Source organism: Guillardia theta (assembly GCF_000315625.1).
Source record: "Guillardia theta CCMP2712 unplaced genomic scaffold GUITHscaffold_54, whole genome shotgun sequence".
Taxonomy (NCBI): Eukaryota; class Cryptophyceae; order Pyrenomonadales; family Geminigeraceae; genus Guillardia; species Guillardia theta.
In genome coordinates, this window is record NW_005434620.1 from 460,174 (window position 1) to 474,124 (window position 13,951).

The 13,951-nt window shown below is 53.6% G+C and overlaps 4 protein-coding genes across 4 annotated transcripts in view; 2 read left to right on the forward strand and 2 right to left on the reverse strand.

Annotated features, from left to right (window-relative positions):
* Positions 1-700: 700 nt before the first annotated feature.
* On the reverse strand, positions 701-1,986 carry GUITHDRAFT_153634 (hypothetical protein). Its single transcript, XM_005829181.1, has 11 exons — positions 1,927-1,986; positions 1,812-1,851; positions 1,715-1,759; positions 1,572-1,667; positions 1,473-1,524; positions 1,382-1,425; positions 1,280-1,335; positions 1,190-1,234; positions 1,067-1,096; positions 862-1,017; positions 701-814 (listed from the first exon to the last, which is right to left on the reverse strand). The coding sequence occupies exons 4-11, from the start codon at positions 1,609-1,611 to the stop codon at positions 755-757; spliced, it is 483 nt and encodes a 160-aa protein (XP_005829238.1). The 5' UTR covers positions 1,612-1,667; positions 1,715-1,759; positions 1,812-1,851; positions 1,927-1,986; the 3' UTR covers positions 701-754.
* A 2,316-nt stretch (positions 1,987-4,302) lies between these two features.
* Positions 4,303-5,733, forward strand: GUITHDRAFT_111821 (hypothetical protein; the record flags this gene model as incomplete). Its single annotated transcript, XM_005829182.1, has 9 exons — positions 4,303-4,347; positions 4,575-4,702; positions 4,746-4,860; positions 4,906-5,004; positions 5,049-5,129; positions 5,175-5,277; positions 5,326-5,431; positions 5,486-5,584; positions 5,637-5,733. 9 exons carry the CDS (start codon positions 4,303-4,305, stop codon positions 5,731-5,733), a joined length of 873 nt encoding a protein of 290 aa, XP_005829239.1.
* Positions 5,734-5,737: 4 nt separating this feature from the next.
* Positions 5,738-6,731, reverse strand: GUITHDRAFT_153635 (hypothetical protein). Its single transcript, XM_005829183.1, has 7 exons — positions 6,429-6,731; positions 6,315-6,378; positions 6,236-6,266; positions 6,156-6,188; positions 6,020-6,110; positions 5,938-5,972; positions 5,738-5,891 (listed from the first exon to the last, which is right to left on the reverse strand). Exons 1-7 carry the CDS (start codon positions 6,721-6,723, stop codon positions 5,796-5,798), a joined length of 645 nt encoding a protein of 214 aa, XP_005829240.1. The 5' UTR covers positions 6,724-6,731; the 3' UTR covers positions 5,738-5,795.
* A 4,253-nt stretch (positions 6,732-10,984) lies between these two features.
* Positions 10,985-13,951, forward strand: part of GUITHDRAFT_141456 (hypothetical protein) — a gene marked incomplete at both ends in the record, with an annotated part of 5,532 nt that continues 2,565 nt past the window's right edge. Inside the window, 20 exons of the mRNA XM_005829184.1 lie at positions 10,985-11,069; positions 11,100-11,152; positions 11,294-11,375; positions 11,435-11,496; positions 11,548-11,616; positions 11,664-11,726; positions 11,778-11,848; positions 11,891-12,206; positions 12,239-12,319; positions 12,365-12,406; positions 12,453-12,492; positions 12,554-12,603; positions 12,652-12,704; positions 12,814-12,864; positions 12,911-12,976; positions 13,027-13,123; positions 13,173-13,259; positions 13,314-13,444; positions 13,491-13,578; positions 13,627-13,710. Of these exons, the coding sequence (XP_005829241.1) occupies positions 10,985-11,069; positions 11,100-11,152; positions 11,294-11,375; positions 11,435-11,496; positions 11,548-11,616; positions 11,664-11,726; positions 11,778-11,848; positions 11,891-12,206; positions 12,239-12,319; positions 12,365-12,406; positions 12,453-12,492; positions 12,554-12,603; positions 12,652-12,704; positions 12,814-12,864; positions 12,911-12,976; positions 13,027-13,123; positions 13,173-13,259; positions 13,314-13,444; positions 13,491-13,578; positions 13,627-13,710 (1,671 nt within the window). The remainder of the gene's footprint in view (positions 11,070-11,099; positions 11,153-11,293; positions 11,376-11,434; positions 11,497-11,547; positions 11,617-11,663; positions 11,727-11,777; positions 11,849-11,890; positions 12,207-12,238; positions 12,320-12,364; positions 12,407-12,452; positions 12,493-12,553; positions 12,604-12,651; positions 12,705-12,813; positions 12,865-12,910; positions 12,977-13,026; positions 13,124-13,172; positions 13,260-13,313; positions 13,445-13,490; positions 13,579-13,626; positions 13,711-13,951) is intronic.

Genomic DNA, 13,951 nt, shown 5'->3' on the forward strand with positions numbered 1-13,951 from the left:
TGCAGGTGCCCATCACTGAGTTCGACACGCAGACAGGATGGATCTCTCTTTCCATCGACCGGAGCCTCTGCGCTGAAACCGTCGTCTGCTCGCCCAAGGGAAGCGAGGACGCTGGTTACAGCGGCTACACCGCCATGACCGTCTCTCACTACGAAATCATCTCCATCGGCGATGTTGCCTCCTACACCTCAGAGCGGGTCGCCGCCATCCTCGGCATCTCGACAACCGTCCCGTCTCAGTCTCAGTTCTGCAAGACCTACGACGACCCTTCTCTTCGCCGCGTCTGCGTCGAGTACGCCTTGGGTCCCACTCCTGCTCTCCTGGAGTGGGTGGCAGGGTCATGGTGCGGTGCTGGCGACCACACGACGGTCGGAGCGACTTCGCCTTGCTATGTTGACGGGCTGATCGTGACGACGTCGTCCAACAAGTTCATCTATGGCCTCAACGATGAGGGGATAGTTCAGTTCAAGTTCCCCACTGGGAAGCGAATCCAGTCGCCTCCTCTGTGAGCTAGCGCTCCCTGCTCGCCCGAACCTGATCATGACACATGCGCAGGTGCATCCTGAACCCCGACAGAAGCATCTCGATCTATGCAGCCTCCTTCGACCAGCACCTCTACAAGCTCTACGTTCCTGCTGGGAGGCAGCTGCAGGGGAGCAGGTGAGGGAGGAGGGAGGAGGAGGATCAACGAGTGACGGCTGCATGGACAGGTGGTTCTCAAAGTAAAACTGCACAAACTTGAGAGAAGAGTCCGTTACAACGCCATTATCCATTCCGGCAAAGATGCCACAGCTGGGGGCTTGCTGGGGCTCCGCTGGGACAGGATTTGTCAGCAACCCAGCGCAGCAGCGCTGAACTTACCCTCGAAGAGAAGAGAACGACAACTTCTAAGAACGATCCAGCCGCAAAGAGCAGCAGAAGCTGCAGGCTGACAGTGATGGCGATTTTACTCCCGTTGGGAGACGGCGAGCTCCCTGACCATGCCATGCACATGGCGATCGCGCTCGTGCTCGTTGCCTGCCGTGAACTTAAACTCCCTGCACGTCAAAGAATGTCTGTTCCTCACCCATAGCGTCCCGGTCCCAGCGACAGCCCACTGGGTACCATAGGAAATCAGAGAGGGAGGGGAGGGGAGGGGAGGGAGGAGAAGGGGTGGGATGATGCAACGGAAGGGAGCTGGCTCAAGTACCGCTCGAACGCGATGCTGCCGCTGCTTCCTCATGCCCCACAGGATCTGAGGAGGCTGTGAGACCAGAGCTCGCAGCTCCTCCTCACTCACCCCCATCGTCGACCACGTCAAGGCAGCGAGCGAGACGAGAAAAACTGCTGAGATGCCTAGCGCGCTCGTCAGCGCGGCAGGGAGCAGGCGGGCGCGAGTTACCGACACACACCAAGTCGTCAAGACGCTGCGGCTTCAGCATGTAGCTGAGGGCACGATCAGAGGAGGGCAGGCAAGCGCAGCACAAGTGCACCGGTCAAAGGCGACATGGGCCGGGGCAGCCATGAACAAGTACCCGCATATGACTGAGGGGGTCAAAGTGAAGAGAGATTTCGTCGCAGGAAGGTCCAACCTGTGACCAGCATCGCTCCCTCCGAATTCCAGCTCGCCATGACATGGAAGAAGCTCCTCCCTCCTTCTGCGCCTGAAGCGTCGTCTGGGAGAAGATCTGTGGCACGAGTGAAGGATGTTGTAGGACAGGAATGGCACTTGTACCTTCGGGATGACTGTAATCTGACGTCAACAAGTTCTTCCCGTATGCTGGTTCGATTGTCAACATCTGAGATTGTGAACCAGGACGTCCTCTTGTCACCTGATGCAATCCAGATGAAAATGAACAAGACGTCCAAAATCTGCTGGAGGTGTCAGGGAGGTAGTTTCCGACTGAGACGTCAAGGGAAGAGCAGGGGAGTCGAAGTTTGACTCACGATCGCGATCCCCAGGATCGAGAGCTCGAGCCAGGCAGAAAACGTCGTCATGATCGCCTGCACCATCAAGTTTCTCCTGCACCTCCAGCACGCCATCGGCTGACCTGAGAAGATCGCGACCTGTGCGAGGCTCCAGCTGAGTTGGTCAAGATCACCGCAAACTTGTAGGACTCCATCGGCTCGAGCCCATCGACTACAGCGCCGTAGCCCTGCGCAGCCCCGTCATCGCAACTCGAAGGACGCGCGTCCTCTCGCCTCATCCAGGAGGTCCGAAGGATCTTCGTGAACGCGGACGATGCGGCCGATGCCATGCTTCGGCGCCTTCGCGCGAGGGTCAGGTCGACTCCCTCCTCCCTCCTCCTCCCTCCACTCACGTAGGGATCTGGAGCTGCTAACCCATAAACGTGCTCCTCCGTCCAGTCCCAGTGCCATGCCGGTCTCACTAGGACACGCGCCCCTGCGGGTGATCAGAGCGGCCACGAGGAGGAGGAGGGCACACCGATTATGGGTGACCCTCCCGTGTGGTAGCGAGGGAAAGGCCTCGTCCAGGACAGGCGGATCGCGTCCTGATCCAGAGAGAAAGAGAAGAAAAGCAAGTGAGAAGAGGAAAGGAGGAAACGTCAGCCACCTGCCCAGACGCGTTGCCGGAGGGAATCTCGGGGATGTCAGGCTTGGCAACCGGGAGAGAGATTCTCGTGATGAAGGAGGAATCATGGTAGCGCGAGCCGAAGAGCGCTTCATCCTGCCAGCCCACCGCAGCATAGAGCCAAGTGCATCCCCTGGGGGTCACCAGAGCGGCCACCTCTTTCATGGTCGCCAGGTCGACCTGAATGATGGAAGAAGTATCCTGCTCCCACTCGTTGGCGAGCCCAACAAACGCTTGTCCTCTCCACACCACGATAGAGACTGCGCGATCCTCTGCTCGGAAGAACTCGACGGAGCTGACGTGGGTCATGGATTGCAGGTTCACTTTCACCAGCCTCCCAGGCAGCGTGCTGGTCCCGAAGATTCCATGCTCTTCCCACAGGGCTCCGCAGTAGATCATCTGCTCCTGCTTTGGCAGAGTGAGAGACGCAGACTTGGTCATGTCAGGGATTGCGAGCTTGATGATCCGAGCAGGCTGAGTGTAGGTGCCCAGGACGATGTGCTTGCCGTCGGAGTCAGCGAAGACGGCCTGCACGTTGTGCTCCCCTAAGGCCAGGGCGACCTCGAGAGGACGGAACGAGTCGCCATGGAACATCTCCTCTGTCGGGCAGCGCAGCACAGTCGCTGGCTTCGCACTGGTCACAAAGTAGGCGTGGGGACCCACCACCACACCCCCCCGGATGTCCGACGTCGTTAGCTGCACATACCCCACGCGCTCCATGCTCAGCAGGTTCACCTTCACCAGCCTCCCCGGCGGGTTTCCAACACCCACATACGCGAACCAGGAGGATGATCCCTCCTTGAGAGGCTCCGCCACCAGCGCCCACAGTCGCTCCTCCTCCTTCTTCAGCATGAGCCGGCCAACCTCCAGCATGGGCGAGCCAGCCGCACTAACAAGGTCCTCCTGCTGACTCGTCTTGGCGCTCGATCGCAGCCTGACGCGCACAATCATCGCTGGATACCCGTCGACGCCAAACCATGCATCCTGCCCGTTGGTGACAGCACCGAACAGGCCGCCAGGAGTCTGCTTCAGCTCCAGCTCCCCGAGGTACCTCAAAGACCTGCATCCTTGCAGAGCTAGCAAGAGCAGCACACGGGCGAACCAAAACTTCATTCTTGGATATGCTATCAGAAAGATTGCCTCATGCCTAGATCACAGCAAGTCAGTCGATGAGCACAAGGATGAGAGCAATTGCAATCCTCGCCCTTGTCGTAAACGACCTTGGTCTAGGAAGTCTTGCTGCTGTTCTGTATGAATGCTACTTGATCATCAATGATTCAACATGACTGTTCATCGCCTGATCTTTTTCCCTCCACCTTCTCGTTGCCTCTTTGGATCCTCTTTGACATCTTTTAAGGCCTGACCTGACATGACCTGACCTGTCATCTGCTGTCCTTGACTGAGCTGACCTGACGATACTAGACCAGACCCTTTCCTCTCCTCTCCCCTTTCCCTTCTTTACCCTTCCTCGCCTCCCCTTGTCTGTTCATCCCTTCCCCATCCTTCCCTCACCTTCCCTTCCCTCCCCTCCCCTTCCCTCCCTTCCTCTCTCTCCTTCTCTACACACATCGCTTTCGCAGCACCGCATCGAAAATAACAAATTCCACCACCCCCACCCCTCATATTCCCATCCATTGCCGATACCCCTGGCATTCCACCCCCATGTCAACAGTACCCCATTTCATTCTGATTTGTCGAGGGGGTGGGGTACTTGAGTTTGGAAGGGCGGAATGGCGGGAATGTCTGCGAATGCAATCATATCGAAGAGCGGGAGGGTAAGTGAGGAGAGGAGAGGAGAGGAGAGGAGAGGAGAGGAGAGGAGAGGAGAGGAGAGGAGAGGAGAGGAGAGGAGAGGAGAGGAGGGCAGGTTAAGGCACAGAGATGAGAGCAGAAGAGCGGCAAGTATCAGGAGATATATGAAATTATCACAATAGGATATTTCAGATCTTTGCATCATGTTGTTCATTGTGAGGGGGACCTTAGTTCACTTGATCTCTTAAAGGTGTATCCTCCTTTATCAAGACCATCGACTGCTTCGAACGCAAACGTGTGGCGTCCAAGTACTTCAGCGACAGGAAGGTCGTCACTCAGTGAATATGATTGGCAGTCTACGATACCCCGGAACACCAGGTAATATTGTCGTCATGCGGTTGCTCCCCTGATTGCCCTGCAGATATAGCGACGTGAAAGCGAAAGTACAAAGCGGGAAGACCAACAAATCGGTCGAAGAAAGTTTTGGCTTGGTGTCAGCAAGGTACAAAAGAAGAGAGCCTTTCAAACGTGTCAAGGTACAGAGATGCCTTGAAGCTTCTGAACCAGTGACAGTCTTGTAGGCATCGAAGCTGGTAGAGCAGATAACGTTGGGCTCCATGGACGATGTTTTGATTCTGGACCTGAGGAGTCAGGAAGAGTTCGATTCCTTTCGTATCAAGGTTTGCTATGCGTGGAAGTGAATGACTGTCTGACACTGAACTAGGGAGCTCGATCGTTTCCAGCGTCGATGATGTCGAGGAGTATGTATCAGTTTACGCCAGAAATCATGCAGTTCAAGAATAAGGTTAAGAGCAGCGTGGACGGTTGTTTCCGTCTGACGATTGTTCAGGACGGAAAGCTCATGGTTCTGTATGACCTTGAGGAAAGAATTTCTGTAGCGATAGGAAACCTGTGGTACGAGAAAGGAATCGACAACTTCGTCATCTTGACTGGTACCGATCATCGCAACGATGGTCAAGACATGTTCTGAGCCGCAACAGGGGGGATTGCCGCTATTGTGGAATCGGATCCATCAGTGATTGAGGGAGATGTGCCTCAAGAACTCTTGAACAAGTTGCGCAAGGGCAAGACAGAAAGATCAGACAGGTCTGCCACATTGAATAACCTGGAGCAGCAGTGATGGTAAGTTCAAATGTGCAGGTCGAGAAAATCTCCTCAGAAGCCCTTCATCTCGAAATCTGCTGCTGGTGCTGCCAGCGCCGTGTTCGCTCCTGCCTTATCCGTCCCAAGGCCCGTAGGGTAAGGAGTGATCGAGAGCTTTCGATCTTGTCTCACTCGTAACTCTTGGTAGGTGGTCAGCCTTGAGGCAGCCCAGCACAATATATCAAGATTCGTTCTCAGCTTCCTACGAACAACCCCTTCCTCACTCTTACAGCGACATGCGCTGAAATCCGTCAAAAACCTTTAATCTCAATCACCTCTAATTGTAACATTTAAATGTGTCAACTGATCAGTTTTCAAACGCATACGATAATGCTTCATGGCACAACCTTGCACAACGAATCGTCTCCTGTGTTGCTCTCTTCCCCCCTTTCTTCGGGTTGACCTGCAGCAGCAGCTCAGACTTAAGGTTTCGTCTCAGCCAAGTCAACCGGCAGGTCACATACATCTTCGATTATCCTGAGACCTGTCAGGCTGTCAGTCATCCAGTCAGCAAGTGACAGAAGCTCTCACCAGCTCTGCCCATGGCGATGGCCACCTGTCTCACTGTTGATCTTCCGATGGAGAACAACCCTCCAGGGTTGATGAAAGCAGAAGCAGAAACCTAATCGCACGTCATGCAACGCAGAGCAAGCAAAGGAAGTCAGACAGCTTGAATGGCGGCCTCGTATGTGAACGCGATCTGGTTGGCAGGTGTCAGGAGAGCAACAGCAGAGAAACAAGTGACACCTCCTCCCAGAGGTCTTCTTCTCCTGCTTGGCTGCTCAATCACATCAGATGTTAAGCGAGGACATGCGAGGGGATGTACATCTTCGCTGCGTTCGGCTTGATGTCCCTGATCAAAACCAGAAGCTTCCCGATGCCTCCGCATCCTGCAGGTCACAGGGGTGAGAGACAGCATCTCGCCATCCTGCTGGCTCACGTCGTACAAGCTCGTCCTCCTCGTCCTCCTTCCCCTTGTACCTCAACAACCTCTTGATGTTGGCTGGGTTGTCCGCCAACACGCTACACAGAGACAGACACGCTGCCTGCTGCACCGCCAGCGGCAGCTTCGGGTCCACGAGGTTCGTCAGAGCCTCCACCCCCCCACATGCCGAGATCTTGTCCTGATTCTCACGGTACGAGGCCGCGAGGTTGCCCAACGCGTATGCAGCCGCTTGTGTCGATCCCCCGTCGTCGTCCTGAGGTCTCAGCAGCTGCTTGACGAGGCCCTCCATTCCTCCAAAGGTCTTCCCGAAGGCCTCTGCGTTCTTGGCGTGATCCCTGACGGCAAACGCGATCGCCCAAGACATCTCCTCCCGACACTCAGCATCGAACACGTGCCTGTTCCTCAACTTGACTTCCATCTCAATCATCGAGTTGCGCCCCGAGTGCCCCACGACAGGCTTCTTGACCTTCTCCACACGTTCCCCAGCTCGCGCCCTCCGGACAAGGTCGTCATCAGTGTAGATCCCCATCTTCTGCCTTCCCAGACATCCGTCCATCCAGTCCTCGAAGAGGATGGTCAGGCCGCCGATGAAGTCATGCTCCCCGACCTGATCCCAGTCGTACATGTCGACCTTGATCTCAGCTGATCTTGACGAGAACTCGCGAGGGTGGGGAGGCTGGAAGAAGGGCAGCCGGAGCACGCAGTCCCATGTCGGGTCAAGAGTTTGTTTCAAGATTTCCGTCTTGACGCTCAGCTCATCGAAGCTGATCACGACGTAGGGGTCGCAGAGGCCGAAGTAGTCCATCCTGGGGAGGTCAGACGCCCCGAACACTTTGAACTCGAGCTCTCCGGCCCTGAGCACATCAGCCATCGTCTGCCATCCATCCAGGATCGCCAGCGCCTCCTTCTCGAAGTTGTCGTCGTCATCCTGCAGGATTTGCCAGAGGGCAGAGCAACAGTTCAGCACTGTCGGCTGATGATCGCACGCCAAGCCTGAAGCACGTGTGAGCAAACGACAGTCCGACACTGGCGATCAACAACCGGCAAAGATGATTTCAAGCTTTGAGCAGGTGGCTTTCAGGTCTTCGCTGGCCGACACGGATGTCTCTATGGTAATGGATGCCCTAGCAACCGCTGATAAGAAGAGAAGAAGAGAAGAAGAGAAGAAGAGAAGAAGTGAAGAAGTGAAGAAGTGAAGAAGAGAAGAAGTGAAGAAGAGAAGAGAAGAAGAGAAGAAGAGAAGAAGAGAAGAAGAGAAGAAGAGAAGAAGAGATCTTCTGATACTCGCCTCTTGTTGTTCTCGTCAAGTACAAAGGAGTTGTCTACTGTGCTCCTCAATAAGAGTTTCTTCTCTTGGTTGTGATGCGCAATATCCGACACGCGGAGTCTGCAATGCCCGATGCACTCATCTTTAGCTTCATCATCATGATCGAACAACGATATCAAAATTTCCGAGTGCAGGTCTCCTACCATCTGAAACTGCTCGTTCCATGAAGGGCTGCAATCAAGTGCAAAGTCAGGACTTGCACACGCAGCACAACAAGTATGATCACTTTCTCGAACGAGCGCAAGTCTTGCTCTTCAGCTTGAGGTCCTGCACTGAGAACGTACAGTACGTGTTGATGTCCTCGCTGTCATCTTTCTGCAAATGCGGTAGGTTTTCGGCTGAGACTAACTTCAAGTTAATCAGGTTGAACTCGACGACGTCCTTTGAAAACTGATGTTTGATATTGAACGGACTCCCTCGAACATATGAAACAACACAGCGGATCCTCGAGGTGCTGCTGTACTTACCGATCAACTCCTCCTTGCTCTCGGCATTGCAAATCGGAAACCAGCGATCTATGACGGTCGTAGTTTGATTTGTTTTCAGCCCCTCGTCAATCACAGTCTGCAAACAAATTTCTACAACCCCGATCACGTTGGGACCAAACCCGGACGTCTCGTCGTCGCAGATAGAGACCAGGAGCTTGTCGTCGTCTTGGACGTCAGAGAGAACAATCTCCTCGTTCCACATCGGGTTCAACGTGCTCTTGATGGTTCTGGTGAGCTTCGGCTGGATTTCCTTCCCAACAATCTCAGCTTGAGCGAAGGGATCGGCCGAGCCAAATCTGTCCATCTCAGGCAAGTCGTTAGCTTCGATGATCTTTACAATCACTTGATTCTTGCTAGATTCTTTTATCACAGATTGAAAGAGATTCTCACACATGCGATTGAAAACGTCAATTTCAACCCAATCCTGAGCAGCATTCTCTGAATCTCCTTGGTTTGCTGCATCATACATCTCAGAAATCTCAGCTTTGTTTACAAAGATCCCAAGTTTCCTCAAAGCCCTCATGGCCCCTTGTATATCGCATTCTCCATTGACCTTAACGTAATCATCGTACACCTTAGTGAACTTGTGCCATCTCTCCTTCTCGTCGCTTTCTATGAGCAGCTCGAAGAAAGTTGCTCTTACCCTCTGCAGAGATGGCCGACACTTGAGCGCGATCAACGAGTCCTTCCGCTCCACCGACACGTTTTCACCAGTTTCCAGACGCCGGAAGCCGAGGCGAATGTTTGCCCACGAGGAGATGGACGAGATGTTTCTCAGGAATGCTTTGACAGTCTCCTCTAGCCGAGACTTCTTGAGCGAGCGGCTTGACATGGCATGATGAAACGCAAGTCTTTCCGATCGGAACCCATTCGTCTCATGCTGCACCTGACATCTGTGTACGGTTTGAAAGAAGTCTGTCCTGCTTCTGATCGCCTTGACAGTCTCTTCAAGTGATCTCCCCGGCCTGCTGGTTGCTGACACCCAATTTATAATGTTCTCTGGTCTCGACGCATCCAGTCGCTCTTGATCTTCAGGGATGCTCTTCCACACAGCATGTCCCTCCCCATCCAGCACGAGCCTCCTCACTGTGCCCTTGGGATGGTTGTGGAGGACACGGAACAAACCATCCTCATCCTCGTAGACTGTCTCTTCCTCCCCGTCATCGGTGTCGACGGAGCCACCGGAAGAATGATGATCGTCCTCGGACCAGAGCTCGACCTCGTCCTCTACCTCTCGTGTCAGATCCTCGACCTCCTCAGGCGTCAGCGTCACCCCGACATCTCTGAGTGCTCGCTCGATCTCCTCAGAGCTCAGCCACCCATCGCCATCCCCATCGTACATCCTCCAGATGCTCTCCGTCCGGATGGCGAAACCTGACGCGCATGGCGGGCCAAGGATGCTTTCCTGAATCCCTTCAGCCTCCTTGGGCAGCTTGACTCTGATCCCTGCCAGCAGATTCTTGTGGGAAACTGACGAGGCGCCGCTGCCATGCGACTTGTTCGAGCCCTCATTGCTCCCCTGAGACGCTAGCAGCGCTCTGCTCTCACTCAATTCTTCTCGAGTTTGCATGTCACTGCCATCAGGTCGGAAACAGAGCAAAAACGCACTGTCTCGTTTGAGTAGACTTCATTGCGCTTCTTTGCTTGCATGAAATCTGTCTGGAAAAAGGTAGAAAGTCAACAAAGTTGAGACATGCGGAGCAAAGCAACACGAAAAGCGATTCTAAGTGCATTGGGAGTCAACTGATACAAAAGAAAACAAATCATTCCAACATGCCTTGATCGATGGGCATAGCAGGGAGGAGGAGTGGAGGACAGGAAACTTGAACTGAGGAGGATATGATAGAAGGAGAAGAGGAGTTAGGTACATTGAAGAGCGTCAGTACCAGTTTTAGTAGCCATTGCCGCTCTCAGGGGATATGACTGCTGATCTGATTGCATTGCCGTCTAGAGAAGGCCCGCCCGAGGAATTTTTCTAGCCCGCCTCGGCGATCGAGCTAGCAGAAGGGGAAGACAGAAATTGGAGCTACTTGAAGAATTCCCGACTAGGGGTACTCAGTGGGGAAAGAGGTGGTAGGGGGTAGTATCCGGTAGCTCCCTCGTGATCCTTTAAATGAAACGTTGTATTAATGAAACGTTTGGCTGAAGATACAGTTATACCCCGTCAGTTAAGAGGGTGAAACCCACGGACCCTCGGCTGACACACACACGGGTCCTGAACCCATTATACAGCAGGGGTGCTTCATCTAAACAGATGGTATAGTCCCTAGGGTAGGGGTGGGTAGGTACATTTCGACGTGGGGTGGGTTCCTGTCTTGTGAACGTGTAAACTAAAGTCAGCAAATGTTGGTTGTAGGTAGGGTGGGTGGTCATCTTGCAAGACAGGGGGGTGGCGAGGGGTGGTGCTGTGTAGTCTGGCCACTTTGGGTCGCACCGTTCGTTTCTCTGCGACTCACAGAGATCGGTAGGGGGGTGGGTCAAATACAAAAATATTTTTGAATCTTATCGAAAAACTTGAAAATGTAACGACATATTATAATTTTACTACACATTATTTGGATCTAGCTCCTTTTCAGAACGGGGTGGGGTCATTCTTGGAGGGTGGAGGGTGGGTAGCATGATTCCTTGGGGTCAAAACTCAGACTAAGACTTGGGCAGCAATGGCAGCTAGGTAGCATCAGAAGAAGTCGAGCGAGAGCATGGCAGCGTGAAGATGAGCAGAGATATGAACAAAGATGTGGGCAGAAGAGTATCGACCGCTGGAGAAGAAAGCAAAGCATGTATCCATGGTCTGGGGAACACCGGGGGTAATGAAAGAGTGTGAGATATTTGCGATATGGCGCTGCTCAGATGCAGAGACAATGGCCATCGAAGCGAACGTAGTCTTTGATGATGTTCAGAAGGTACTTGAAGAAGAGAACGTTGTCTGATTCAAGATGCCAATGCGATATTGGAGAAGAAGTGGCGCAGGGTGCATCTTGAGAGTGGATATTCATAGCTGCTCTTTGCATTTCTTTGTGATTCTCAATTGTCCTGATTATCAGATGGGTGATCCACGCGAACTGCTTGCCCAAGCATACTTCGACCATGCTCCAGAAGCTGTTGCGCTAGTTGAAAGCAAAACATGTAAGCTACAGTTGCATCATGAGTTGGGGGGGAGGAGATGGGATGACACTTTGTTCCAGGCGCACTCATCAGCTGCAATCGCAAGTTTCAGAATACTGTTGGGCCATCCAAGACTCTTTTGGTAAGCTGAAAACTCTTCAACACCTTGGGGTTTGCATTGACGATGATCAAGGGGCTGGACTTCGTGGAAAACTGCATTCAGACCGAGGAGAGAACGCGCTTCAAGATTGCTCTTGAGAATGTTATCACCAACTTAGTTGGTTGTCGTCATAGAATAACCTCCTGCAGGTCATCCAAGATAAACCAGTCTCTGACATCTCAGGAGACGCGTCTGATCTCGAAGAGTGGAAGGTGACGCTAAGGAGGGGGCACGCTCTGTTGAAGCCTCATTCGGCTACACAGCAAACTCCCACGATCAGGGACTGCTCGACGCTCGTGCTCGGTCGAACGAATGACTTTCCGATCTGGAGAAGGTTCGTGAGGCAAGGAAGCTCCAAGTCTGACACCCTCTCAAGGTACGACTGGACCCTCTCCAAGTTCGACGACAAGCACGTCATAATGTCGGGTAGGATGTCCATTATGGACCCAGCTTCAGCGAGGTTTGCCCTGCTCGTGCTCAACCCGTTTGCTGACTCTCTCTTGACTTGTAGCGTGGCGCATGAAAACACCGGGCAGCCCTCTGAGAGAGAGCTGCTGGACTTCTTGAACAAGGCTCCTATCGCTATGCACTGGCTGAGTGGAACCGGCCACGTGCTCTGGGCCAACGAGACCGAGCTCAACATCCTCGGATACACTGCTGAAGTGAACGAGAGCGGTCGGGAATTCTGGAGGGTTGATCTGTTCCACAGGAGTACATCGGACAGCCGATCATGAACTTCTGCCCCGATGAGAAGGAGCTTGTCCTCGAGATCTTCAAGACTCTCGGATCTGGCAACACGATCAAGGTGGCCATGGGCGTTGTTGGCTTTTCTGCTCTGACTCTGGTCTAGGATGTGCCTGTGCGCTTTCGTGACAAGAAGGGGAAAATCAGGGTTTGGATGCTTGCATGCTCATGAATTGTTGTGACCCATTTGACAGGATTTGCTTATCGACTCCAATGTCAACTGGAACCCCGACGGTAGGCAAACTTTGCATTCAAGGATGCTCCCTAGAGATTGATGGGCTGACCGGACCGGCAGGCACGTTCAAGCACACTCGATGCTTCATCCGCGATGATACTGGAAGAAAGGTTCTTGCTTTTGCCGTTTGCTGCCTTCGTGTAACGCATCTCGGTCAGATCCGTGAGGAGCGATTGAGGGTGACTAGGGAGAAGGAGCAGCAGCTCGCCAAGTGAGTTGATTCCTCTGTCTTTCTGGTCTCAGGGAGGATCTGCCTCCTTATGTACATGATTATCCGAATGTTCTCATGTTCGCTCGATGGAACTAAACGACATTAATAGGGCAAAGGACATCTTTGTACGGAAGACCTTCCACGAGATTAGAACACCCTGGTGAGCACACGAGGTCTTATCCTGATCAGCACTGACCTTGACGCAGCCACATCCTCTGGAACCACGTTGCCATCCTGGAAGAGCAGATGAAGGAGATGAAACTTGCCACAAGGTCCACAAGGCGCTTGCATGCTGTCGCACTCACGGTTTCTCGGCGAGCAGCTTCACTGAGGCGTTCGGCGTTGCGAAGCTGCAGACGAACAGATTGTTGAGAATCGCCAATGATGCCGCTGACGTCACCATGTTCGAGATGGGCAAGGTGGCCTGAGAAGAGTTCTCGTATCGACGCATGAGACTCTTCTTGTCAGGTACCTGTCCTCAAGGTGAACCCCTTCAGCATCAAGGAGACCATTGCCGATATCTGCTCTGAGCTTGAAGAGCACGGGCTATCGCAGGTCGAGGACGTCGCAAGTTCTTCGCGTGCAAGTCTGACACGCAGAGATGTGCAGGACGTCGTGTGCTCCGTCGTGCTGGGTGAGAAGGAAGGAGAAGCGGTCCCCTTCTCGCAAGTTTCCAAGGCAGCATTCAAGCCAGACAAGATCCCCGACTCAGTGATGGGAGACGCCAGGCATCTGAAGCGGTGACGTCGGCCCTGCCGCAAGGTTCCTCCATGACCCTTGCTCTAGCGTCCTCCACCACCTCCTCGAGAACTCGATCCGCGTTACCTCCAAGGGCTCCATCAAGCTCACCGTTGGCTTCTGGCCTGCATCGCAGGTGCACCGCGTGTCGACCTCTACCAGGTCGACGTCTTACCCCCGGCAGGACATGCCGAACCGCTACTGCTTCACCGTGACCGACACTGGTCCTGGTATCGAGGAGCTCAAAGTGCAGGAATGCTTCCACAAGGTAGGAGGAGGAGGAGGAGGAGGAGGAGGAGGAGGAGGAGGAGGAGGAGGAGGAGGAGGAGGAGGAGGAGGAGGAGGAGGAGGAGGAGGAGGAGGAGGAGGAGGAGGAGGAGGAGGAGAGGAGGAGGAGGAGGAGGAGGAGGAGGAGGAGGAGGAGGAACCTACCGAACATATTCCTGGTACTTTTCTATCATGCTTGTACCAAATCTCTGAATATCATTCTGTATCCATCATTGTGTACC